Genomic DNA, 27043 nt, shown 5'->3' with positions numbered 1-27043 from the left:
GACTGGTGTCCATCTCATTATTTGCCTGACTGTCTTGACTAACAAAAGCACATAACACAGTACAGGAAGGCTGTATGCTCTGCCCTGCCTGCCAGTGGCACATCATGAAACTCTACATAAGTCTCCTACTCTGCAACCTCCTATCTGCTGGTGAGTACACTTTGGCCTGTAAAAAATTGAATTACACTGACACTGATCAAAGTGGGCTTGAAGGCACTAATGACAATTGAACCCACTGTGGACAATTTGTTCATTAAGATGGCTTTCTTTTTTAATGTTTATCCTTTGATTATGCAATATGTGTATTGCATTCTCCATTATATGATGTGCATTAATTACATGTGAAAGAATTGCCAAATTATAATTATAATATAATTTTGTTTGTATTTCTCATTTTTATATTGATTTGTCGAATAGTGTTGACTATTCTTGTTTCAATGACAGCTCTCTCTTTGTAACCCAACTGATATAATCAAAATGCGAAGTGCTTCAGAAGGTTGCTTTCCATTACTAAGGATGTGTCCTTAAATTCTGAATCAATGTATTAATTTGTGTGGAGACAGGGAGCAAACTCACTCGGGTATGTAATTACCAACCTAAAAAAGAATATTCCAGAATGTTAGTTATTATTCCGGGCACATTTACTCATTTTCCTGCATATCCTTTGACCGTTATTTTTGTGTCAATCAACAATAATAGCAAAATAAAAAAATTGAAAAAAATTGTGAATCTTGAATGGAGACTCCCCTTCATTTAGTCTGGAAATTTGTTCAATAAATGTAACATTTTATGCTGACATTATGAAAACACTTCAGCACTGCATTTTATTTTATAGAAAAGAAAACAAACATAATCTATCACCATTCGTTTGATAATGACATGAGAAGTTTAAAATGAGCATCCAGTATGTGCCAACTATATCAATAATTTTGTTAATGGTCGGATGATTATATTCAAGACCAGAAAGTGTATGGAGTATGCATGGACTGCTTTTCTGACTCCTGAACAGCCCTCTTTTGGAGTGATAAATATATGCTACAAATATGTGTAAATTATACTATGAGTGCTCTCCTCATAGTATAATTTATGTCCAACTGGGTTTTGTTTTGTTTTGAGAAAAGTTGAAATGAGTTGACTATTTGAAAGATCACATTAAACCGTGTGTACTCCGACATATGCACTGCATTGGAGCAATGACCCACGCAACCCTTGCCTTGTTGACAATAGCGTGGTGTTCCATGCAGCACTGCTATGAGGCAACATTTTTGGGGATTAAACTGGAACAAGGGCACTGGCAGCCAAGCCTTAACGTATGCAATTGCACAAGCAGCCATGGATATAGATTTAAAGGAGTTTTGAGAGGGTGGGTGGGGGGAGAAACTGGGTAAACAGACCTGAAGACCATGATTTTTCTTTAGTTTCTTTTCTATTATTAAGACACAAATGGGTGCAAAGTATTTTGCTAGAGAAGGAACATATACTGTAAAATTTTACCACAAGCTAATTTGACAGTGGATGCCCTTTTGGGTGCCTTGTACTGCACTGGTTCTTAGACTTTTTAATTTTGGGACCCAAATAGATAATTTAGTACCTTTCAAGGACCTGTCAAATGCACATACTAGCATGGCCTAGTGGACTTCAGACTCCAGAACATACCTCATACACCCCCACAACCCCATTTTGGGTACTGACCCGTAGTTCAAGAATTACTGGCCTATTAGATTTCTTAGCAAATCAGAGAATAACCCACTGTGTATATGTGTGCATGCGTGTCTAGTGCTTGCAGGGGCATTGGATGAATACAACAAGATAGAAGGAGCATGGATCTTCTCGTTAAAGAAAATACAACATACTGAGGCCACAGTTCTTGAATGTGCCACTTATTGTGAGAAGGAATCAACTTTCACTTGCAGGTGTGTGAAACATTTGACCTGTATTTTGCTGTTGCACCATGATTAGTGTGTTCATGGCTGGAATTATTATGTACAGTATGCAAGAATGTTCAAATACACATCAAAGTGTCGCTTAAAATTGTCATGTTTTAGTCAAAGCCAAGTGCTGTTTCTGACTATAACAGCTGAGTTCTTAGTTCTTAGCCCTCTGAGAATTCTTAGGATAATTTTCTCTGGCCCATGAAAGTTTTCCAAGCTAGGCGATCATGTGAATTTGGAATTCTCTGGTATGTGCCAGCCGTATCAATAACTAAAGGGGAGGTGTAAATATTTGTGCAGATATTATTTTCAGTGACCGCTTGCTTGCTCATTCATAGGTCTTTCATGTACTCTGAGAAGGATCAGGAATGTGTGATTATCCCAGAAAACTCGCAAACAGACACATTGAAGAGAAGGAGAGGCACAGCCTTGTATGAAAAGAAGGGTGAGTTGGCACAAAATGGACAGGCTCTGTACAAAACACCCCGGTGTGTTCAATGGAGTACTTTGCCTTGTGTAACAGGCAAATATGTGCTTTTGTGTTTCATCACAGATAAGAAAGACTCCACTAGTCCCTGGGCATATGGCCACCCCATGACTTTGTCCTGTCAAAAACTGCTTTGAATTTCACTTCCTGTTTAGGCCTGTTGTTAAAATGAACTCACTATAGTTTATCCCATCCTATCGTATATAAGGATTGTATGTACCATACACCATAACTTTATTCGAGTGGATTGTGATTTTACCTGCAGAAATTCACCAGAATACATTTCCCCTATAAATGAGATATGATACTATATGGCTGATGGATTTATACCACATCTAGGAAGATGTTCATACCAATTTATCAATTTAATCAAGGGCTTCATATACGCATATACATAGTGTAACTTTGGTAGAGAAGCATTACAATGCAATACAAGGAAAGATAAATCGAGGGATATATGTTAATTTCACTTCAAAAACAGGTATGTAATGGTATTGTTTTTGTGGATGAATGTTGAATCTAACAAGCTAAATGTTCTGGATAATATTTAACCTACCTAAAATTGACAGTTTGACGTCCAGCACATGTCAGTAAACAAACTGAAGAGGTGAAACAGATTAAATAAACAACTGAACATTTACATTAGTGAAAAAAATCAAAGGTTTTTTTTTTTTTTTATGTTTCTCTCAAAATGACAGCATGTTTGTAAAATGAGTCAAAGACTTCTTGACCTGGGGGATATATATCACACAGCAGGATTAATGAGTGAGACGGATGGAAGTTCAGAGTAAAACCCGGAACAGCTGTTTTTACTTCAGTCCGTGTTTCGGTTTTGGAAGGGTTTCTGGTTTTACTCAGTGAATTTATCCAGCTAACTCAGTAATCCTGCTTTGTGATACACCCTCCTGACCATCTGCTGTTGAGAGCAAATGTAGCAGCATTTGACTGTGGCCCCTCAACTTCCTGTATCAATACTTACTGTTTTTGTCATTCAGATTTTATAAGAACGTGCAGGGAAGGCACTGGAACGGATTACAGAGGGACGAAATCCAGAACAAAGTCAGGGAAGACATGCCAGAAATGGGCAGCAACCTTCCCACATGTTCCCAAGTATACATTATTTTTTTTTATGTATCTTCCTCAGTGCATCTCTCTCTCTCTCTCTATCCCCCCAATCTCTCTCTCTCTCTCTCTCTCTCTCTCTTTCTCTCTCTCTCTCTCTCGCTCTCCCACTGCAGTCTTTTGGCATGTATTGTTTATAATATAGTAAGATAAATACGTATTAATTGTAAAAACCTTAACGGTCACTGTCCTCTCCCTCTTTCACCACGGCTCGCAGCATGACACCGGAAAAGTTTCCCGCAGCCGGCCTGGACTCCAACTTCTGCAGGAACCCAGACGGAGACGCCTCTGGGCCCTGGTGTTACACAACCAACAGCAGTAAGAGATGGGAATCCTGCGATATCCCTGACTGCAACGGTACGGCCACTTCCCTCCAACAGCAGAGCGGTTAAACATCCTGGAACTGCCTAATTAACACAGAGTTAGCAAACATGCAGTGCCTGCTAGCAGCTTGCTAGTGGTCATCTATCAGTGTAGCTGTTGGCCTGCCACCGTTTTGTAAATCTGATAACAACCCTGCTGAAAAAAACAGCCCAAGCTAGGTTTTGAGACAGCTGGTAGCTGGTTGACCAGTTAGTCCAGCTCTATCCTCAAAATGGTTTGACCAGCTCATGTTTTGAAACAGCTGGTAGCTGGTATTTCAAGCTGGTCACAGCTGGATTTTACACCAGGGAACTCCCTACCAGGCAGTTCAGGTTATATACAGATGTTTGCCCTAAACATTAATGTTGTTGTGGCCCCACCATTTAAACTTGACTGGTGTGGCCCTGGCCTACGAATGGTTGCGGCTTTGAAAGAATGTATATGCCAGTGGCCAGCTCTGGTTAGACAGGAGAGATGTGAATTAGTGAGTGAAAATTGTTGATGGCAGTTGGGACGATTTGCAAAATCAGAGATCTCCACAGCTTACCCAGCTGCAAGTCTTCTAAACTGGGACAACACTTGCATAAATGACTTGGCAGCTGGGATTGTTAACGGGTTTTTTGAAACTGTGCCCCGCTGAACGGGTTCTGAATGCTCCTCAGAGGAATGCATACAGTGCAGTGGGGAGGACTACAGAGGCAAAGTCTCCAAAACAGAGAGCGGCTTCACCTGCCAGCGCTGGGACTCCCAGAAACCACACACCCACGGCTACCTCCCACAAGTGTGAGTGTCACGGCTTCTTCCAGTCTGTAACGTAGATCTGTGGTCTACAAAAATAATACTTTCAGGTTTTTCTTTTTTTTTTAATGCAATGTGAATGGACGAGAACTTTAGGCATAGACATTACAGTTGAGACAAAATGTCCAACAAACTTATAGAGGAAGGAAATCGAGAAGAACCGTTTTATCAATAATTATATCAGTTCAGTAACAGCGTTTTTAATCACTTTTTATATTTCTATTTTTATATTTTCTCTCTCACACATACACAACCTCTCTCACTCCCTCCCTCTCTCTCACACGCTCCCTCACCCCCTCTCTCACTCCCTCACTCCCTCTCTCTCCCTCCCTCCCTCTCTCTCTGTCTCTCTCCCTCCCTCCATCACTCCCTCTCTCTCTCACTCTTACTCTCCCTCACCCCCTCTCTCACTCCCTCACTCTCCCTCCCTCCCTCTCTCACTCCCTCTCTCCCTCCCTCCCTCTCTCTCTCATTCTTACTCTCTCTCACTCTCTCACTCTCCCTCACCCCCTCTCTCACTCCCTCACTCCCTCTCTCTCCCTCTCTCTCTCTCTCTCTCTCACTCTCTCTAGCCTCCCTGATAAATACCTGGAGGAGAACTTCTGCAGGAATCCGGATGGGGAGCCCAGGCCGTGGTGTTTCACCACGAGTCCCACCAAGCGCTGGGACTTCTGCTCAATCCCCCGCTGCAGTGAGTTCTGCCCCTGTTCACCCCCGTGACGGCAAGCTTGAGATCTGGAGCACACGGGTTATAAGCACGGGATCATCACTTACCTGGAAGATCATCTTCGTAAAATGCTCTGAATGTATTTTACATTTTAACAAATACTGACATGGTTAAAACCAAAGTAATAAAGTAAAATATTTTGCACTATCTACATTGCTATAAACATTCTGCTTTGGTGAATAAAAGGACCTTTCCGGTTTTGTATTTCAGCTATAGGCTTAGAACACTGCATGTTTCGGGTTTAACAGAGGGGAGCACATACTTTCAATGCTAAGAATATGGACTGTTCGATCCACGGTTATATCCATGGTACAAATCGTCTGACACTTCACTCTTTGACCCCTGACCTTTAGCCTCTGAACCTCCCACGATCATGGAGGAGCTGACCTGTGCCACCGGGGATGGCAGTGCCTACAGGGGAACCATCTCCGAGACAGAATCGGGGAAGACCTGCCAGGTCTGGGCCTCTCAGGATCCACACAAGCATTCCAGGACACCAGAGAACTACCCGTGCAAGTGAGTGCTGCCACATGAGCATTTATTTATACAGGGGTGGCCTGTCGAGGTTAAGGTACGTGACTGGGACCTGCAAGTTTGGTGGTTCAGTCCTCGGTGTAGCCACAATAAGATCCGCACTGCTGCTGAGCCCTTGAGCAAGGCCCTTAACCTCAATTTGCTCCAGGGGGATTGTCCCCTGCTTAGTTTAATCAACTGTAAGTCAGCTTTCTACAGTATCCATGGTAACACATATTCTTTTCCAGGGGGCTTAAATCAAATTACTGCAGAAATCCTGACAATGAGAGAATGCCTTGGTGCTACACGACGGACCCCGGCACTCGATGGGAGTACTGCAAGGTGCCGACCTGTGGAAATCAGCCTGTCCCAGGTAGTCTTCCCTGACGAGCACAGGGCTGGTAGTTCACTGCCACCATAGTCAGCCAAGGCCTTTTCCTTCATGGACACCACTCAGCACAGTTCAGAGCTCCAGAATAGGCATCACAGCTTTGCCCCACCAATAGAAGAATGGGAGCTTTCCCAAAATAGTATTTATCTTAACTATTCTTCAGTGGAAGCTGGTAGATAAAATAAAGCAAACATACAAACAACCAAATAAATAAATAAACATTTTCATCCATATAATTTGAGGAAAAATAAATGCCTTTTATTATTCACATTGCTCAGGCCAAGACTTCAGCTCTAGATAAAGGTAATGAATTCCTGTTTGTTCCACAGATGATCCAGGCACCGGTTCACAGTTGGACTGTTACGAGGGCAACGGTCAGTCTTACCGTGGGGTCACAACTGAGACCATCAGTGGGAAGAAATGCCAAGCGTGGAGCTCCATGTTGCCACACAGACACGACAAGTTGCCAAAGTCCTTCCCCGATGCGTAAGACCGACATGAAGCATACATTACTTTCACACATAACGTTTCTTATAAAACAGATTATTTTGGTCCTGGATGGCTGATTGGCTGAGGCCATGTTCTAAAGTGATCGTAAAACGAATACAGTAACAATTATTCAAACAGCCTGTTTATAATCAGTATCACTTCAAGCGCCAGTCGGAAATAAATAATATTCTGTCATCAATGAATTGTTTCGATATGTTGTAACCGTTTTATGAAAGCAATGAACAGCTCTTCACGCGTGTTTCACTATTTATGAATTTGACATTTTAATTTGTGGAAGAACCTAAGCACTTGGAAGTCGCTTTGGATTAAAGGCATCTGCTAAATAACTAAAATGTAAATGTAAATGCAATATGGCACTCCGGGACGTGCTGTTTCATGAATACAGCCAGGGCCACCACAGCTTGCCTAGAAATCCCCCTGTAGCTGAGCCAATATCAGTGGTACAGCATGGTCTTGGGTACTATATAGCTTAAATCTTTTGTAGAGGAGTGACGTTTACAGGCTAACGTGCCTCTTCCTCTTCCCTGATGTGCAGAGACCTGAGGATGAATCTGTGCAGGAACCCAGACGGTGACGTTGCCCCATGGTGTTACACTACTGACCCCTCTGTCCGATGGGAGTACTGCAAGGTGGACAAGTGTGCGACCAAACCCAAGCCTGACACCGAAACCGTCACTAAGCCAGACCCAAAACCCACAGAAGCCACCACAACCCCTGAAGCCAAAGGCAGGTTCATGCTCTTTGATCATCCCAGAAACCACATAATTTAAAAGAATATATAATTTCCACAGCAGTAAAACACACTTTCATTTTATATCACTATTTAGTGCATGGAGAAATACAATTTTTATCACTGATCTGATAAACTCTAACTCAAACATTCATCAGTGTTGATTAGTAACTACTGTGTCTTGCTCCCTACAAAATTTTAAGTGAAACCATTACGTGATTAATGGGGACAGTCTACAGTACTAACTCAGGAGAAAACCTTTCAGACTGCAAGACTGGCAACGGAGCTGATTACAGAGGCCCCACATCCATGACTGCACTGGGTGTGACCTGCCAGGCTTGGAGTGCCATGACCCCCCATTCCCACAGGAGCTTCACCCCCACATCGCACCCAGACAAGGGCCTGGAATCCAACGTGAGTCCCGCAGGGCTCTTCTGCACTCTAAACTCTTAACATGAAGGGAGGAGACTCTGGGGTTTCCTTTTTTAATCGCAAGTAGAACCTCTGTAGAAGTAGTCATACTTGTGATTCTTTTATGAATAGTTTCTTGTGAGAAGCCACTTGGCCCTTTATTTTCTTTTTTTTTGTATATACTTTTAGTTTGACTGTGAAATATCATGGGCTTTGTTACTTCGGCAATGATTCTTTCATATAATCTTGAGATTTTGAATTCTAAACCTGTTGATGTTATTATTTGCACACTTTCAATCATATATATTTTTATATAACATACTGTACTGGTCAATTTATGCAGACAACTGCATTTCAAAATGGCGGCCCATGCGAAGGTGAAGGTGAAATTTGTCATTCAGGCAGAGTCGTTTGTGTCTGTATTCTTCATCAGCAATGCAGAAACCCTGACGGCGATGTGAACGGACCATGGTGCTACACGATGGACCCCACCAAAAAATGGGACTACTGCCAAATCCAAGATTGCTGTATGGACATGTTTGGACCCATTTATGAATAATATTGAACATAAATGACCCATTAAGTGTTGTACTAATTCATCAGCCTGGACTGAGTCCGGTCTGAGGAACCTAGTCTGACACATGGAGCGCATGAATCTCCATGATTCTTTAGAATTTTTGTTGTTTGGTAATGGTGCTGTGTTTGGTAACTGTGCTTTGGTTTGTTCATCCTTACCCATGTTTCACCAACCAGCCGGTCTGAAGTGCGGACAGGCCAAGGTGAAGCCTGGGAAGTGCTATAGCCGAATCGTTGGAGGATGTGAATCCAAGCCCCACTCCTGGCCCTGGCAAATCAGCCTCCGAACAAAGTACACACACCACTCTCCCAACGCAACTCTCCCTGCGACATTGTGACCACACTTTTAAATAGGGCTGTGTCCTTGGTCACCTCACTTAGAGGATAAAGTCGTTATTGAAGTGGCAATCTACGATTTCGTTGGTTTGGTGGATTTAGCAGCCACCCATGGTGATTGGCATAACAGGCCTATTCTACACTTCAATTCCCATAGTTCCCTGTGACAAGCAGCCTCCTCACACATTTTCCTTCTGATTGTTGGAGAGGTTTCCTTTTTCCAGTCACTTGTATTACATGTACTTTCATCCATTGTTTTAAAGTTACTGCGATCAAAGACAGCGGTGCTCGAAATCCTCCTCCTCTTCCAGCGTCACTGCCGGAAGTGCCTGCCAAGCAAACTATACATCTCTGCACTCAACCGTAGTTTCTTCCATTGGTTTCCATAGTTCCCATTGCATACATTTCCATACAGGGCGGGCCCTCCACTAATTTTTATATATAGAAAAGAAATTCAACTAAGCAAATGGTATCAATGGTCATTGCTAGAGAAATGCCAGTGGGAATATGTCTGAAATATGCTATTTGCTCATATGAAGAAATCATATGATTGGCACTTTAATGTGAACAAACAAATTGGTACATAACCATGGATACCTTGTGTTTCAGCTCCCACCAGCACTTCTGCGGAGGGACACTGATCAAGCCACAGTGGGTGGTGACTGCTGCACATTGCCTGGAGAAGTGAGTGAGAATGAGAATACCTGTTACCATAACCACAAACACTCTACCAAAATATTGTTACCATAACCACAAATACTCTTCCAAAATACTCCTCAAACCAGATTAGGTTAAAATGTGGCAAATTATAAATTAAATTAGAAGGGGCAGTTAATCTGCAGCTCATCTTAATTTTACAAATCCATGTCAAAAATTTTTATTAATTAAATAAGTGGTTTCAAACTGGAATATAAAAAGAGTGGCTGAAAAAGACCAGTATGAAACTGACATATGACAGTATGTAAAATACACCTACAAAATACAGTTGGGTATATGGTAAGGTTTTACATAATGCACTGATCATTAAATCACAGTCCTCAAGGGCAAACAACTGTTGGTTTTACACCCTCCCTTTACCTGGGAGTCAGGTGTGAATGGTGCCAATCAGTAGCACTAATTGTTCAGTTAAACACCCAAGAGAAGAGATACCCAGGGCTGGATTTTGATTCAGGGTGAGCCTTGATGATCCCTGCTCTACTGCATTATCTCTTGTCTTGTCTGCTACTCTTGTTTGGAATTCTTTTGCAGATCAACTCGTCCAACTGCCTACAAGGTGTATCTTGGAACACACACAGAGAAAGCCGATGAGGCATCAAAGCAAGTACGAGACGTCACAAAGTTGATTCTGGAACCCAGAAAATTAGATATTGCGCTGCTCAAACTAGACAGGTAACTTTTTCTGTTTTAGTCCTTATCATTGTTTCTTCTCATTTGTTTTTGGTACTCCCCGAAATTGAGTAGATGACCATCAACTGTTAAACAAATAGGTAAAGTCAAGTCAAACTTTATTAGCGGAATGGTTGTGCATTCAGTATTAATAAAAAAAACAACTGATATTATGGGACATACAATACAGAAACATTTAGCTCTACATACTATAAGGATCAATACACATAGTCATGGTCAAAATAAAAATATTTGCTAAGAAGATTACAGAAAAATATGTAACTATTGACCACTCGTTAAGCAGGATGATGGCTGTTGACTGTAGTAAAAACTGGCTTGCAGGGACTGCTTTATTTACAGTGGGGGAAAAGTGGTACATATTGAAATGAACACATACAGTGTGAAAGTGGTCAAAGCAGCCATTTTGTCGTTGTGTCAGCCCCGCCATCATAAATGACATGGTGATGCCTGCCTGCTTGCCTGAGAAGGACTACATTGTGCCGAATATGGCTGAGTGCCACGTGACCGGGTGGGGCGAAACCCAAGGTAAAGTTATAAAATATTGTTGTCATTATAATCTCATATTCCGACGCACCAGAGAAAAGTGATGAGCCTTGAATGATCATTCCACTTGCGCAGAACGGCCTGAACTTGTTTTGACTGATTTTAATCAGATATTGCGTCACAGGCACTCAGCAGGTGCTCTTACCCACAGTGACTAGCACAGCTTTTTACATTTATTTTACAAAGCATCAACACAGCTGGATAAATACTAAAACAATTCAGGTTAAGTTGTTTACTGCTATAATTAGCCAGGCGTACCATATGTATGCCATAGGTCATAATAGCACTTATTTATAGTAATAAAAAAACTTTTGTATAATTATTTTAGTATTCCAGGTATTCTAGCTGCCCAACCATGGAATGCTAGTTGGAAAGTCATCTTCAAGGGTTAAAGTTGTATCTACAGTTAGGTCCGGAAATATTTGGACAGTGACACAATTTTCATAATTTTGGCCCTGTAATCTACCACAATGGATTTGAAATGAAATAATCGAAATGCAATTGAAGTAGACTTTCAGTTTTAATTTGAGGGTATTTACATAATTTACAAAATTGGAGGAAGGGTTTAGGAATTGCAGCAATTTTCATACATAGTCCCCTCATTTCAAGGGACCTAAAGTAATTGGACAATTGACTCAAAAGCTGTTTCATGAGCAGGTGTGGGCTATTCCCTTGTTATTTCATCATCAATTAAGCAGGTAAAAGGTCTGGAGTTGATTTCAGGTGTGGCATTTTCATTTGGAAGCTGTTGCTGTGAATCCACAACATGCGGTCAAAGGAGCTCTCAATGCAAGTGACACAGGCCATCTGTAGGCTGCGAAAAAAGAAAAAATCCATCAGAGAGATAGCAGAAACATCAGGAGTGGCCAAATCAACAGTTTGGTACATTCTGAGAAAAAAGGAACGTACGTCCACAGAAGACAACAGCGGTTGATGATCGCAGGATCCTTTCCATGGTAAAGAAGAACCCTTTCACAACATCTAGTGAAGTGAAGAAGACTCTCCAGGAAGTAGGCGTATCATTATCCAAGTCTACCATAAAGAGAAGACTTCACGAGAGCAAATACAGAGGGTTCACCACAAGGTGCAAACCATTCATAAGCCACAAGAATAGAAAGGCCAGATTAGAGTTTGCCAGAACACATCTAAAAAAGCCAGCCCAGTTCTGGAACAGCATTCTTTGGACAGATGAAACTAAGATCAACCTGTACCAGAATGATGGGAAGAGAAAAGTATGGAGAAGGCTTGGAACGGCTCATGATCCGAAGCACACCACATCATCTGTAAAACATGGTGGAGGCAGTGTGATGGCATGGGCATGCATGGCTTCCAATGGCACTGGGTCACTAGTGTTTATTGATGATATGACAGAAGACGGAAGCAGCCGCATGAATTCTGAAGTCTATAGGAACATTCTGTCTGCTCACATTCAGCCAAATTCAGCAAAGTTGATTGGACGGCGCTTCACAGTACAGATGGACAATGACCCGAAACATACTGCGAAAGCAACCCAGGAGTTTTTCAAGGTAAAGAAGTGGAATATTCTACAATGGCCGAGTCAATCACCTGATCTCAATCCGATTGAGCATGCATTCCACTTGCTTAAGACAAAACTTCAGGCAGAAAGACCTGCAAACAAACAACAACTGAAGACAGCTGCAGTCAAGGCCTGGCAAAGCATCACAAAGGAGGAAACCCAACGTTTGGTGATGTCCATGGGTTCCAGACTTCAGGCAGTCATCGCCTGCAAAGGATTCTCAACAAAGTATTAAGAATGAACATTTTATTTATGATTATATTAATTTGTCCAATTACTTTAGGTCCCTTGAAATGAGGGAACTATGTATGAAAATTGTTGCAATTCCTAAACCCTTCCTTCAATTTTGATCTAAATACCCTCAAATTAAAGCTGAAAGTCTGCACTTCAATTGAATCTCGATTATGTAATTTCAAATCCATTGTGGTAGCGTACAGGGCCAAAATTATGAAAATTGTGTCACTGTCCAAATATTTCCGGACCTAACTGTATGTGATCACTCTGGGAACTTTACTTTCCTTCTTCAACGCCCTTGTCCCTGGTTTTGATTTGCACTTTATTGAACTGGGCTTTGGATAATAGAGTCTGCTAAATGACTGTAATGTAATGTAATGTAGCTTTGGTATCGAACCTTTCGGTTATTTGGCTATTTCCGTACCCGTTATAGTACACTGTCATCCAGAAGCATGTGTGGTTTGTGCCCAGGCACTGGTGGGGAGGGCGTGCTGAAGCAGTCCGGTCTCCCTGTCATCGAAAACAAAGTGTGCAACCGCCCTGCGTACCTCTCTGGACGAGTGAGGGACCACGAGATGTGCGCGGGGTACATCGAGGGAGGCACTGACAGCTGCCAGGTGGGCGCGGTCACTACAGCGACACATCTACAGTGACATGTCCAAACTCACTGTCCATTTGTTTCACTGCATAGTTGTTTTTCACCAACTATCATAGCAGTAGCATGATGGTGATAGTTGCTGACTCAAGTAGAACGAAAGAGTCTGCACACTGTACTGCATATTCTCCCATATGAACATGGAGCCGATGTTTCAGTTCGGTGCCTGACTGAGATTTTGTGTGTGCGTGCACTTTCTGTTTCAGATCAGTGCTGACTCGCTCTTGGCTTTGAGCATAGACAGTGAAATAAAGTTCCAGCTACACCTGGAACTGAATGTAAAAAAGCAATCCTCTATTGAAAACCAGTTGCGTCAAGGTTGAAGGCTATTTGGGAAAATAGAGAAATGCTTTAACGATCGAGGAGCAGTGTTTAATCCTTATTATTGATGCTTCCTATTGCATACCCGTTCCCTGCGGAACCCCAAAATCGGTCTTAAATATTCTAGTCTTATATTTGGACTTAAAATCTTATTTCTATGATTTTTTTTGGCTAAAACATTGCCAGTGAGGTGAGATAAATTTCAGGATTTGCCAATATGCTAAGAAAATTTCACTTATCAAGCAATCAGTAACGTGAAGCTCATTTCTACTAAAAAAAGAAATATAAGCCTCAGCACAAGACTAAAACACTGAAGACAGACTTTTTCTGTCTTCAGTGCCATGTTTGTCCTCATTGCCATGTTTGTCCTCATCACTTGTAGGCTTTAGCATTAGCGATGCAGCGACTGATGGCTGGTAATGCTTTCTCCTGCAGGGTGACAGCGGTGGTCCCCTGGTCTGCCATTCGGATAACACCTTCATCTTACAGGGAGTGACATCATGGGGTCTGGGCTGCGGCAACCCCATGAAGCCGGGGGTGTACACTAGAGTCTCAAAATTCGTGGACTGGATAGCAGAAGAGATCAAGAATAATTCATAACCCTGTCATTCTCATATCAGTCGTTTTTGAATACAATATTATAATGGTTATAAAAGAAATGATAAATACATTTGAAAAGCCTTGGAGGCTGCTTCATTGAGCTGCATGCTGCAATACCATACAAGCTCTAGGTTGAATCTATTCAAGCTGGTGAATAAAATGAAATAATTGATCCAACACTGTTGGGTTAATGTTGGGGAAAAAAATGGTTTCTTTTCTTTGTGTTGTATTTTTGTACTAATGACTGACAACAAGAGGGAGATGGAGTTCAAAGCCTGGCTTCAAAATACTGCAAAAGGGTATAAATTTCATCGAAACTCGCAAAACCAACTTGTATACGCTATCAATTTTGCACTAATCAATTCAGCGCAAGCTGAAGAATCACATTAACGTCTCCATTCTCTTATGCAGTCGTTTGCTGCCACATAATTGGCGGATTAAATATTTGCATTAACAAGCTGCTGCACAGGTCTACCTAATAAAGTGATCAATGAGTGTGTATACCAGGACTGACCAAGTATACATGTGTGTATGTCTATTGAGCTAAAGACAACACAAAGTTGAGGGTGTGGGATATTTATTTTTCCAGCTTCAGGCTTTATATATGAAAGACAGCTTACATAATTATCCTATACCATGTTTATATCCATCCATCCATTATCCAACCCACTTATTCCTGGTCAGGGTGCTGGGGGGTGCTGAAGCATGCATTGGGCAGGAATACACCTTGGATGGGCCACTCAATCACAGGGCAGACACACCATTCACTCACATACCATCTTTATAGTTCATTATTATTCTTTCATTTACAAATACAATAAGTATGAACAGTATAAATTATTACAAAGTTTAAAATCTTGTCCTTGAAACAAAAAACTCTTGAAACACATGAAAAAATAAATAGAGAAAAGTATTTTAAATATGAAGTGTTCCTTCATTTTGGTCACAGGCTGAAAAACTATTACTACTACTACTACTACTACTACTACGAATAATAATAACAGATAGTAAAACTTCAGTTTAGGTCCTATTATATAAAATTTTACAATAATATATATATAAAAGATATTATACAGTATATTTTATAAAAGCAAGTTTTGCTCTCGATTACTAGTGGAATATAATTACTAAATCACACAGTTGTGGCGTCCTTATTGGTTGTCACATCTGAGGGCAACAGATTCATCAGCTGTTGATTTTTCAGGGGGCTTTCTTTGTTCCTAAGGCAACAAACAGGAACCAATTCAGGCATTTGAAGAAGGATGAGCATTTGCAGTCCATATCTATCTTAAAAATAATAATTTCCAATGCCAGTTCATTGTAACTTCATGTGACTTCATATTGACAGACCAATAAGCAAAAATCTGTTTTATGTGTATACACTCCACACAAAATAAATTCTCTGTGCTTTCCTTTTGAAATATGTATGTAATATGCGTTTCCAAAGAGATTTTTTCAGAAGAAAGCCTTACCTGTCAGGGAATTCAATATCATCGATTGTCTCAGGCAGTGGTACTCCCTTGGTCTCTGGCAACAATAGGACTAATCCCCCAGCAATAAGTGCAATCACACCTGATTAAGACACAAACAAAAAATTACTCCAAGTGCATTGCATTCAGGATTTCATACAGCATACAGAATATACAAGTATCTACTATAAGTGAACTGGAACCATAGCCTCTAAACACAACTCTTCAATTTGGTCTAAATATGGAATGTCAAACTTTCCTAACTTTAAATAACTCATTTATTTCTCAAAGTTAAACCCTCAAACTACTGAAGTATAGATTTTATCCATCCACACACTCAGAAACATTCATGTTTACGAGTTTTATGTAGTCGGGAGCTCTACACTACAGATCTAGGGTAGAATAAGGCCAACGTATATTTGAAAGATGATGCACCTAGCATCCACATATTTGACAGTGTAAATAGTAAGACAGAAAGTGCACAGCTGTCGCAATTCCTTACCAAAAATAATGAGCGGCAGCTCCAGCCAGATGACGGCCAGTCTGTAGAGGAGGAAAGGCGCAACGATGCCTCCAATGTCGCACAGCGTGGAGCACACAGACACACCTAGGTTTCTGCAGGTGAAGCAGCATGAAGAACGTGTGAGGGAAACAAAACAGACTCACATCCCCAAGCATATGGGGCATAGTACGAGTAATTGACATTGGCTCAGGAGGTAAGTGCAGTCGTCTGGCAGTCGGAGGGTTGCCGGTTCGATTCTGCCCTGGGTGTGTCGAAGTGTCCCCGAGCAAGACACCTAACTTCCAAATGCTCCTGATGAGCAGGCAGCCAATCGTCGTGAGTGTGTGTATGAATGGGTGAGTAAAAAGCATGGATTGTACAGCACTTTGGACAAAGGCACTATATAAATGCCAACCATTTACCATTTAATCGTCAGGCAGAAATCCCTCTAATTTTTGTAACATAAATAAAATATTATTTTCACCTGATGATCCGCTTGCACTTACCGTACAAACGTTGGGTATAACTCAGTGTTCACAAACACCACCATTTCAAAGGCCATGGTAATACCCAGGCGACCCACGCACGCCACTGCTGTTTTAAACCAGAACATACCTTTAAAAGAAATAAAAGTACATTTATGCAACAATCTCAAATCTAATAAAATCAATTAATTTAAGAAAATGTTCAGTAAAAAAAAAGCAGAGGACGAAACAACATACTCTCTGGTATAAAAGCGGTGATCAAGCAAGCTAGCCCGGACACGATGTTGGCTGAGGCAAAAGGGATTCGGCGCCCAACTCGCTCGATGGTGAAGAGGATGAGGAAGGCAGCGGGAAACTCCACTAATCCAGAGATGAGGAAGTCGATGTAGACGTTACCTCCCAGAATTCCAAGTCGCATGATGAGGCCCTGGTAGACCACAGCGCTGGTGAACCTGGAGAGAAAGAGGTCTGAGATGACGAGAGTCCTACGAGCAGGGTGAAATGGATTACATGAAGCGAAGGGCCTGACATAAAAATCAATTGTGGGCATGTGTGAAAACAGAGTGATGAACTGTACTTCAAACCCTGTAATCTACAGAAACATGGCTTACCAGTTGAACATGAGGATGAATGTGTGCTTTCTCATTTTCGGTGTTCTGACCAAATCGAGGAACGAGGCTGTCGAGGACTCTACAACGTCTTCTTTGAGAGTCTGCAAATCAACAGGCCAATAAGGCTACTGAATCAGTCCTCAATTCAGGTAATATTTTAGCTCTCACGGGTTGCTAGGATACTAGGCTCTGGGGTGGGAGAATAGTACAACATTTACTGTATCAAACTGATCTTACAACTAAGAGATCATATCTTAGATTTCCGACTGCAGGCCTGCCATTGCACCGTTGAGCAACGGTGCTTAACCTAAATTAATTTAATTAATGTCCAGCTGTATGAATGGATATTGGATTAGTAAATGTTCTGGATAAAATTGGCAGAAAATGCCAAAAATGGGAATTTATATAAACTATTGTTCAGTAGCCTACAAACCAGTTGCTAGTCATTAAAAATGAATACACAGCTCACAACTCTCAATGCTTTTAAAACCGTTCCACAGAAATTTTCTTTTTGCAGTTCTCAGGTGCTCTACCTCAATGATCTTGGAGAGTGTTTTCCCATTCTCTTTGGCTATTGCCTCCGTAATTTCCACTGCTTTGGCTGATTTGTTCTGGGAGAGGAGCCATCTTGGAGACTCTGGTATGAACCTGTAGGTAATTTCACATAAAACAACATTATCATCATCATCATCATCATCATCAGATGCTGGTTTAGCACAAATACTGTATGTAAATATTAGAAAATCTGTTCCATTTCAAGGAGATGTTTCATTATGTAGGGTGCTGTATTTATGAGAATAGTGTACTGAATATTGATATCAGAAATGTTGATCATGTAAATGGTTGGTATTCATATAGCGCCTTTATCCAGAGTGCTGTACAACTGATGCTTCTCATTCACCCATTCACACACACACTCAAACACCAACACCGATTGGTTGCCATGCAAGGCACATCAGGAGCAATTAGGAGTTAGGCGTCTTATTTTTTTGTGTACCACACACTACTGAAAAAGCAATTATCATCACCAACAATACAGCTTGTTTGACTAGGAGAACCTAATGGTCCAACATCTCTTGGTACTACTCCATCATCCATCTCAACCTCCATCTTTAATTGCTTACTTGTGCAACGTAATCATGTGAAACCTAAGGGATAATACCTTATGAACGTGTCAGTCATGAGGAAATAATTATAGTTAGTTATGAGTTAATAGTTATGAGGCGGTACTACAGCACGACGCGAAACGGAGGGCCGTTTACCACCCTGAAGGCCAATTATTTCCTCGCAACTGGGTATTAGTTCTTCAAAGGGTATTATTCCGCTTATACCACGGCTAACTTGCCAAAGTAATGAATTAATGGACAATTTATTTTTAGTTTAGAAACAAAGGTATTCATTGAAACGCAATGGGAAACGGGAGAAAAAATAATCTTTGTTGCTGACAAAAAAATCTTCATGCAGCCTAAAATTGCCTGCTGCAACTAAAAGCATAATCGCAGAAGAAAAGCTCACTAGCTCACTGTCGCCGCAAGAAAATACTTTAAAAAACTTTAGACAATTAGCTAATGTTAGCTCGCAAAATAATACCAAGCAATTTCTAGAAATTTGATGCAGTATTCCAAGACTTCAGTGGCATGCGCCTGAAAGACCTCAATATTTCGTTGAGTTGTACAGCACAGCTGTCAAATTATTACAGACTTCACGCTTTATGTAGTTTACAGAGAATATATGTGTATTGAATATATTTTAGCATCTTGGGGCATTCCGTATACGGTTGCGGCACTACCTTGTGGTTTCAATTGCCTGACTCATTGCAATATAGCCTGGAGTAACATACCGGACTAGTTTCGTAGTAGTGTATGTTGTGCGCATTGATATTTGTTGGAAATTTTTACTGTGTAAAAATTCTGCACACCTATTCGATCTGTTCTCGTTAGCAAAGTTATACAAAAAGAATGCACGTGACACGTCTCGGCCAATCATAATGTCGTATTTGCCCTAGGCGGTCGGTTATTTTTCCAGTGCCGTGGTATAAGTTGTGGTAATGGAAAAGTCCCAGTGGTGTGTACAAATCTCCACAAAATATCTTACCAATAGTAGACCAGGAAACATAAGTAGGGTAAAGTTATTGCCACGTTAAACCAACGCCAGTTAGTAACAAAGTAGCCGATCAGGGGCAGGACGAGGATGCCAACGCTGAAGAACATCTGGTAGAGGACTCCAACTGTGCGTCTGTACTCAACGCCCACAATCTCTGTGACTGATGGAGAAGAGATTGGAGGCGGGGATAAGTTACTCAACATTGCAATGGCGTCCGAGATCAGAAATTATGCACAATGTCAAAGCAATGCCATAATTTTAGTACAGATGTGACATTTATTTTAAATTGGCTGAAGTTCCAAGTATGTTTTCTTGCTAAATGGAGTGGCTCACTGGTTTCAGTCAGTAATGTTTGGTCACATAGAAAGTATGTTCTTACTCAGAACATAGCCAGCAATCCAGCCTCCCTTGACTCCAAAGCCATACAATGTCCTAAAAACAAGCAGCATGTTGTAGCTTGGAGAAATGGCCACGAGAATTCCCGCTACTCCGTTCCAAAGGTTGGACATCAAGAAGCTCATTTTTCGACCAAATCTTAACAAGAAAAAGAAGGAAAAAAGCAACAAATGTATGTTGTCATATTATATATAATCACTATATTTTCAGTTTAGAAATTGATTAGCAAGGCACATCATACTGTTTATGAATAGGCAGCTCTCCAATAAGAGCTGAGTAAATTTCCCTCCAAAATGACACATTGGAGTTATTTTTTCGACTTAATTAAGTGGGTTCTAGGGGTATTTGTCATAAGTGTGAAGGAATCCTCCACAAAGACCCATCTCCACCTGGATGCTCTCAGTGCAATACCTGTCAGCCAGGTATCCGATGGCAATGCTGCCCACCAGGAAGCCAATGTTGATGGTAGCTTGATACATGTCCACCAGCCAAGCGTCCGAACAGACCAGGTCAAACTGAAATCCACAGGGACTTCATCAGTGGGTTCTCAACTCTCTCGACAGCATAAGCACAACACCTGATACTATCTACATTCAATCTTTGAAATGTCAAAAAGAATAATTTTGAAAGACACCCAAAAAAAGAAAATCTCATTATATCGAACAATACTTTTTTCTTTTATAAATTTTTTTTTTTTTTTCAATTTTATGGGAACTGGAAATATTTATTGCACATATTCTACAAACTCAAACTGTTTAACGAATGACATTCCCATAGTTGTTTGAGTTGTTGAGTTGAGAATGGTTGGATAGCTCTTCCAATACACAGAACCGGAAAACATTCATTGGGAAGGCTATCCATGCAAATCTTTACACCAGCATGGAAGTACTCACCTCAGTCGCAAATGACACCCTTCCCTCGTAGTCATACTCCCAGCCATCCTTGCAGGCAGTCATGGGTGTGCCTGCCGTGAAGTTGGCCAGGGGTTCCTCACAAGTTAGGCTAGTGGCGTTCCAGTCCACATCGTACCGTTTGCACTGGCTGTGGACCATGCCGGCCGAGGTGTTGACCAGGGGCGCGGTGTACCGGCGGGTGTCCTGGAGACCCCAACCACAACTCTCCCTCAGCTGCGCTGCTCCTGCGTCCCGGCACCAGTGCTCCGGGGTGAAGCCTTGGAACACGATGCCCACGTACACCCCAGCCCAGGGCATGGACACCAGGCTCATCAGCAGGAAGATCCGCTTCTGACATCTCCCAAACTTCCCTGCCTCCTCCAGAACGTCATCAAAGGTGGTCATGTCTGCAGTGGTCCGGAGAGCAACTGATGGCTGCACGGACGCTGCCCCAGAGGTTTTTACCAGGGCCGGCTGGATCAAAAGTCCAAAATAAGAGATTGACCTCCACCCCCATTTGCTTTAATCAGCAAACCAAATACGTAGGCCTGCCATGTTACTCTTTAATAGACATGGTTTCGAGTTTCAGAAGGTTACATAAGCAGGTGCCTCGACTGGAAAGCATGAGCTTCAGTGGATTTGTCATGTCCTATCTGGCTTTGACTGATGGCTAAGTAGAGCCTGTGAGTAAGGCTTTCAGCATTAAGATGGGGATACTTCCTCATTAAATAGTCTGCAAGTGACTGTAAACATCTTTTTGCGGCACATGAATAATCTCAATTTGAAATCATTTGATTACTAGGCATCTTAACTAGTCCTAGTCCTAACAGACATAGGATACCTTAACCCTGTAGTCACTCGCCTGTACACTAGTGCCGCCGTAAGATGCATAATTGTTGACATCTCGACAGATAGATAGCAATAATATAGAGCCACACTACTCGGCAAATTTTGCAGTTCCTTTTGTTGAACTGTTAGAACAGAAGAGCAGTTAAACTATCTTTTGGAGTCAGATAAACAAGCAAACATTTAATTCACCCTGTTGGGAAGACAACGTTTCCTTTGCCTCTCAGATACCTTCGTTTTTTGGTGTATTTGGGGGGTTCCTACAACATACTGCTTGTATAATATGCATGTACAGTGATTAGTCTTGAGAAAATGTGAAAAGAACGAGAGTAATCTAATCCTATGTCAAAGGTTCATTTGTTGTTCAGACTAAACATTAATTGGGAAGAAATGTGATCTAAATGACTGCTTGCAATGATGTCTGGTACCAGATCGGTTGGTTTAATATAAGTCTAATAAATATCGAATAAAGTTGTAGTTGCAGGCTAAATACATTTTTTTATTCAATACAAGACTCAGTTTATTCCAAAACGCAGCTTAATCTGTGTGAAACCAGCCCTTAATTGACTAAATCAAAGATGCAGCCAAAACTATTCCTGTTGTGCCTGCAAGCTTACTTACACCTGGAGGTCAGTCAGTTAAATGTCAGAAGTGAGAAAAACAAGCAAAAAAAGAAAGAAGAAAAAGGCATGTGGCAAGCCTGACATTTTTATTTATTTAAACAAAGCAATCTTACCTGCACCTGTAGGTCAGTCAGTCAAATGTCAGAAGTGAGAAAAACCAAAAACCAAAAACAAAGACACATATGTGGCAAGCCTGATATTTTTATTTATTTAAACAATGCAATACATTATCTTAACATCAATATTTTAAATAGAAAAAGCAGTAATGTTCATTTGAAAAGAAAAATAAAATAAAATAAACAAAAATAATTAAGTTAACATCCAGAACCCCCAAATCAGTAAAGAAAAATACAACTAAAGGGGGGTTACGGAGCTCATTCTCAGTACCAAGTAGGCTGTGCCAAACCAAAGCACTTAGGCACACACAGCAGGGGTAGACAGAGGCCAGTGGCAGGAGTTCGGTCAACAACTACTCCGGAGGGGGGGGCAGAAGGGTGCCTCCTCCAGATGAGGCGCTTCCCGCAAGGAAATAAAATGTGTGTGCCAGCTGCTATAATCAATCTAATCAACTAATAATCATCGCAGCGATGTGGTCTCTCTCCCCGGTGATGGCACAGTCTGAAATGCTGAAGTGTACGGGCCGATTTCTCAGTGGGAAGTGCTACATTCCAAAACGGCCGAACTGAGGGATGGTACTCAAAGCTCAACTCTGGAGAAAGCTGCCGTTGTGACAAGGTGACATGAATAAATAACCTCTCGACACATTTTAACAGCAGGCATCATTTCCCGGAAAAGGCCATAACGTGACACTTGCAGGGGTCACACAGTACAACTTTGTGTAGGGCAAGGAACAAGGTGTATTATCCTGTTATGTAATGTGCAGTGTCAAAACCGCTATACTAGGCTATCCTCACGTGCCGCCTCTCACCAATATATTTTACTTGTGCAAACATGTTTATTTACATTACAAACATAAAAAACAAACACATTTGCCAGGAAATCCTTAAACAGCGATTGTTATGAGCACTTAAAGCCTCGGGATAGACCTGCAATGCCAGTGAGTAGAACTCAAGTGTAAAAACACCTCTTTGACCAGCTTTAAGAGCACAGAACATTTACGCAGGTAACTGTCCGTTTCCAAGGACTTCACTGGCTTGTTTTGGCAAAATTGGGAGCTCTAATCGCCACAGAAAACCTTCCCTCTTCTGAGGAATACTAGAGCTGGTCTTTGTGGCAACAGCAGCAACACTGAAAGCATTTGCAGCATACGGTGGAATACCAAACAACTGCACCAGCTGTTTGTGGTAGGCTAAAGCAATAAAAGAGAATACCAACCAAGTTTTGTAGCCTGGAATTAAGTATAATTTTATGTAATCCAGGACACTGTACTTTCAACACACAACAAGGTAACTTGTTGCGTTTAAGCAGTCATTAATTTCATAATGAGCGACCTGAAAATATTGATAATGGAATAATCCGTGTGATCCAAAAGTGTTTTCTTGAACAAAGTGGGTGGGTGTAATTTATCTTGATATTTTCACATCCATAGCGGAAAACCTAATGTGAACAGTGCACTGTTATTTTTTACCTTTTGCAATAAGCAACACAGCTCTTTGTGAAAACACTTTTGATTAATATTTTTACCCTGTATAATCATCAAGTGCCTACATTTTGAGGATGTCCAAAAACAGGTGACCAATGAGAGAGGACCGACTTCTAAAGGCGGGAACAAACTAACTTTTCTACCAATTCTAAACATTCCTCTGCTTGGTTTTGAATACTTCAGCAAGCACTGTATTTCCCAATTCATTGCTCCTTTTACCTTATCTTCTGCCACTGGTGAACGCGGTTTTATCGAGATTATTATGAATACTTCTGAATAAAACTGAGCACGCATTAATAGCCACAAGCACACGCCAGTGTGCAGTTAAGATGCCTAGTAATCAAATGATTTCAAATTGAGATTATTCATTTGCCGCAAAAAGATGTTTACAGTCACACTTGCAGACTATTTCATGAGGAAGTATCCCCACCCTAATGCTGAAAGCCTTACTCACAGGCTCTGAAACTCAGTCGCTGAAAACACATGGTCCAAATAACAATATATATACACGTCATTTTATATATATATATATATATATATATATATAATATATATAATGTATACTTTGTGGTATAATGAAGTTGATTCAGGGACCCAAAACAACTCTTGGGATACTGTGACTATCTCAAGGGACTCATGCTGTATATATCATGCTTTTCAGCCCATCAGCCCTAGAAATGTTTATTTTCTTCAACCTAGAGGCCCTTTATGGTGTTATTTGTAACAAAAGTGCAGATTAAGGGCCCTTGAACCAAAAGAGAAGCATCCTGGGAAAGTACCTTGGTGGAAAAACCCCTCAAAATAGATTAAGATTTCCTTTTGTTTTTGAAGGGGAAGGGAATAAAAAAAAAGAAAAAAATCAATATGCATAAATATTTTTTGACACATAAATGGAGTGAATATAAAAAAAAAAAAGAAGATCTTTTTGGGCGACAAAAACAAATCCGTTCTTTAAAACTGTAAACAACAAATAGACAGTTTTATTTCCCTTTTTAAAGAATTGAAGCGGTTGCGCATCACTGGGGAGGCATTCAGTCACGGGGGGGGGGGGGTATTTGGGGCGGGCCCCCAGGAGCCCTCACACCCTCAGTAGGTCCTCGTCGCTGTCGTCGTGGAAGGCCCTGTTGGAGGGCTCAGGCCGTTTCCTGTGGGCCCGGGCCTTGCCCTTGGGCCGGCCCCGCCTGGCTCCCTCCTCCAGGAGCCCCACCAGGTCCTCGTCGCTCTCCTCTTCCAGCAGGGCCCCGCGGGGGCGTTGAGGGCCGGGCCGGGCGGTCTGAACGCGCACGCCGGGCACGGACAGCACCTCGTCCTCGCTGTCCTGCTCGTCCAGCGGGAAGGAGCTCAGGACCGCCGCGCTCACGGGCTTGGTGGTTATGTGTCCGTTCTCCTGCGCCTCCTTCCTCCTGAAGCGCGAGGAGGACGCGGAGTCGGGCGGCTCCATCTCCTCCATCAGCCACTCCATCTCCTCCTTGCCGCCCTCCTCCTCCATGTTCACCTGCGGGGGGAGAGGGCCAGGGTGAGCGCCAAATGGAGAACGGTGCTGGAGAACTCCTAGCCCTTGCTTCCTTGGGGAACATGCTCCCCAGCTGAACCACAATAACAGGGCTTTTTTTTCCCACCTTGGTGTAAAAGCCAACTATGACCCGCTTGAAGTTACCAGCTACCTGCACTTTCAAAACATAGCTTGAGCTGGTCAAACCATATTGAGTATGGAGCTGGTCTGAACTGGTCAAGCACCTACCAGCTGTTTCAAAACCTGGCTTGTTTTATTTCTTTCTTTATTTATTTTTTCAGCAGGATACACAACTATTCCACTCTCTCCCCTCAGAGATCAATTTTATCTTTCGCCTAAGCAGGGATTTCACACTATTCTGATGACTTGTCTGTGTTGCGATATTCATTAATATTTACTGCATTCTGGCAAGTGGAGGTTACCACTGAATTTCATTCACGCACGCGTGGCTAAAATCTAACAGCTTGGTATAGTTTTAAATCAGGCATTGCTGGTGATATTAAACTGTAAGCCCATTACTCGGTTTCTCGCGCGAGTTCCTGAAGTCTGACATCATCAGGGGCACAGAATGGAACAAGAGCTCTCACAATCCTGGCAGTGCTGCTTACAGAGACGTTTCAAAGGCTTAAAAATTAATAGAATACTTGCTCAATGCAGCATTTCAAATGGATTAAACAAATATTCTTCGAAGCACTGGCTACATCCCAAGACCTTGGACCGAGTGCAAGCTTCCGAAACGCTGGCATACCTTGGAGTACTTATACGAGACATTGTTTCCTCTTCTGCAGCATCCAGTGACTTTCTGAATCACCAGCTCCCTGTAGGGAAAAACAAAAGCATTCAATCAAATATAATGGCAGACATATTTTTCAGACTTAGGAATTATATTTATTCAATTTCGAATAAGACCTGCATCCTCATTTGTTTTATCAATGTGTTTTAGAGGTGATTTCAGCTCTATTCATTTTTATTTCTCCTGAAACCATCTGACAAGATGGTCATGACAAGCAAGTAACTGTGCATGTGTGTAGTTGGGCATTTCTACAGGGTGGATGAGGACATGATAACCATTGTGACCCATTTCACTAATATAATCGAATAAGTACAATGAAAAACAGGCGCACGTTTAAAAGACATGGTACATGTAAATCTGTAAGACTTCCTTGTGTGAAAGCTAAAATCACCTTGCCTTGAGCAGAGCCATGCTGTGCCCCATTGGTGTGGATGTGGATGAAGGAGATGGGTGGAAATGCACAGGGCAGGTGGGTACGTTTTGGGTGTGTCAGATGTAGAGAGTCAACATTACCTTCTCTCACGCTTGTGCAGGAGCAGAATGACCAGGCAGGCGGTCAGGACCACCAAAAGCACACTCAGGACCGCCCCCACAGCCCGACTGCGTCCTGACAAACCGCCTTGCTCCTCCCCTCCATCGTCAGTCTGATGCCTGTTATCGATTTCACCCCTGCGTGCACCGCACAACGATAGAGGGGTCAGGGCAAAGTCAGACAGAGGGAAAATGTTTTGATATCTAATGCAGGGAGGGCCTCCTTAATTGTAGACACAGACTGAAAAGTGCAGTTCTCATAAACATAATCTCGAGGTTGGTATAACGATCGGCTATCTAGACCAGAAACAGGATACATCTGAACAGGATGTATATGCTGAGATATGTTTGCCCATTTCTCACAAGATAGAAGCAGAGATATGCTTAAATTTTAAACTTGCCAAATCTAGCTAAATATAAGGACAGGATTAAAGATTGACCATCTTCAGTTGAATTCCACACAAATGTAACTTCCGTTTACAG

General features: G+C 41.8%; 3 protein-coding genes across 3 annotated transcripts in view; 1 reads left to right on the top strand and 2 right to left on the bottom strand.

Annotated features, from left to right (window-relative positions):
- Nucleotides 1–14756, top strand: LOC133128156 (plasminogen-like). Its single transcript, XM_061241479.1, has 19 exons — nucleotides 1–150; nucleotides 1778–1913; nucleotides 2270–2376; nucleotides 3414–3528; nucleotides 3758–3897; nucleotides 4566–4686; nucleotides 5274–5392; nucleotides 5782–5944; nucleotides 6190–6314; nucleotides 6662–6818; nucleotides 7378–7568; nucleotides 7838–7986; nucleotides 8417–8510; nucleotides 8737–8851; nucleotides 9505–9579; nucleotides 10144–10284; nucleotides 10721–10827; nucleotides 13088–13233; nucleotides 14028–14756. The coding sequence occupies exons 1-19, from the start codon at nucleotides 75–77 to the stop codon at nucleotides 14190–14192; spliced, it is 2442 nt and encodes an 813-aa protein (XP_061097463.1). The 5' UTR covers nucleotides 1–74; the 3' UTR covers nucleotides 14193–14756.
- slc22a2 (solute carrier family 22 member 2) lies at nucleotides 14753–21108 on the bottom strand. Its single transcript, XM_061241480.1, has 11 exons — nucleotides 20652–21108; nucleotides 20170–20273; nucleotides 19742–19896; nucleotides 19354–19522; nucleotides 17793–17907; nucleotides 17260–17360; nucleotides 16886–17100; nucleotides 16670–16778; nucleotides 16164–16276; nucleotides 15665–15764; nucleotides 14753–15412 (listed from the first exon to the last, which is right to left on the bottom strand). Exons 1-11 carry the CDS (start codon nucleotides 21054–21056, stop codon nucleotides 15325–15327), a joined length of 1674 nt encoding a protein of 557 aa, XP_061097464.1. The 5' UTR covers nucleotides 21057–21108; the 3' UTR covers nucleotides 14753–15324.
- Nucleotides 21109–22303: 1195 nt separating this feature from the next.
- Nucleotides 22304–27043, bottom strand: part of igf2r (insulin-like growth factor 2 receptor) — a 39088-nt gene continuing 34348 nt past the window's right edge. The window contains exons 46-48 of the mRNA XM_061241966.1: nucleotides 26543–26698; nucleotides 25985–26054; nucleotides 22304–25218 (exon numbers count right to left, since the gene is read on the bottom strand). Coding sequence (XP_061097950.1) covers nucleotides 24802–25218; nucleotides 25985–26054; nucleotides 26543–26698 — 643 coding nt within the window. The 3' untranslated portion in view covers nucleotides 22304–24801. The remainder of the gene's footprint in view (nucleotides 25219–25984; nucleotides 26055–26542; nucleotides 26699–27043) is intronic.

The sequence above is a fragment of the Conger conger genome, chromosome 5 (genome assembly GCF_963514075.1).
Source record: "Conger conger chromosome 5, fConCon1.1, whole genome shotgun sequence".
Lineage (NCBI taxonomy): Eukaryota > Metazoa > Chordata > Actinopteri > Anguilliformes > Congridae > Conger > Conger conger.
Note: the sequence above shows the minus strand (reverse complement) of the source record. Positions and strands in the feature narration are given on the sequence as shown.

Bases quoted from the DNA above. Each gene is read 5' to 3' on its own strand.
- LOC133128156 (XM_061241479.1), top strand. From the start codon at position 75: ATGCTCTGCCCTGCCTGCCAGTGGCACATCATGAAACTCTACATAAGT. The intron at 1,914-2,269 runs GTGTGTGAAACA...GCTCATTCATAG, and splicing joins GAATCAACTTTCACTTGCAG to GTCTTTCATGTACTCTGAGA. The intron at 10,828-13,087 runs GTAAAGTTATAA...GTTTGTGCCCAG, and splicing joins CGGGTGGGGCGAAACCCAAG to GCACTGGTGGGGAGGGCGTG.
- slc22a2 (XM_061241480.1), bottom strand. From the start codon at position 21,056: ATGACCACCTTTGATGACGTTCTGGAGGAGGCAGGGAAGTTTGGGAGA. The intron at 17,101-17,259 runs GTAAGCCATGTT...CTTTCTCTCCAG, and splicing joins TTCATCCTCATGTTCAACTG to GTTCACCAGCGCTGTGGTCT. The intron at 16,277-16,669 runs GTAAGTGCAAGC...CTTCACCTGCAG, and splicing joins TTATACCCAACGTTTGTACG to AAACCTAGGTGTGTCTGTGT.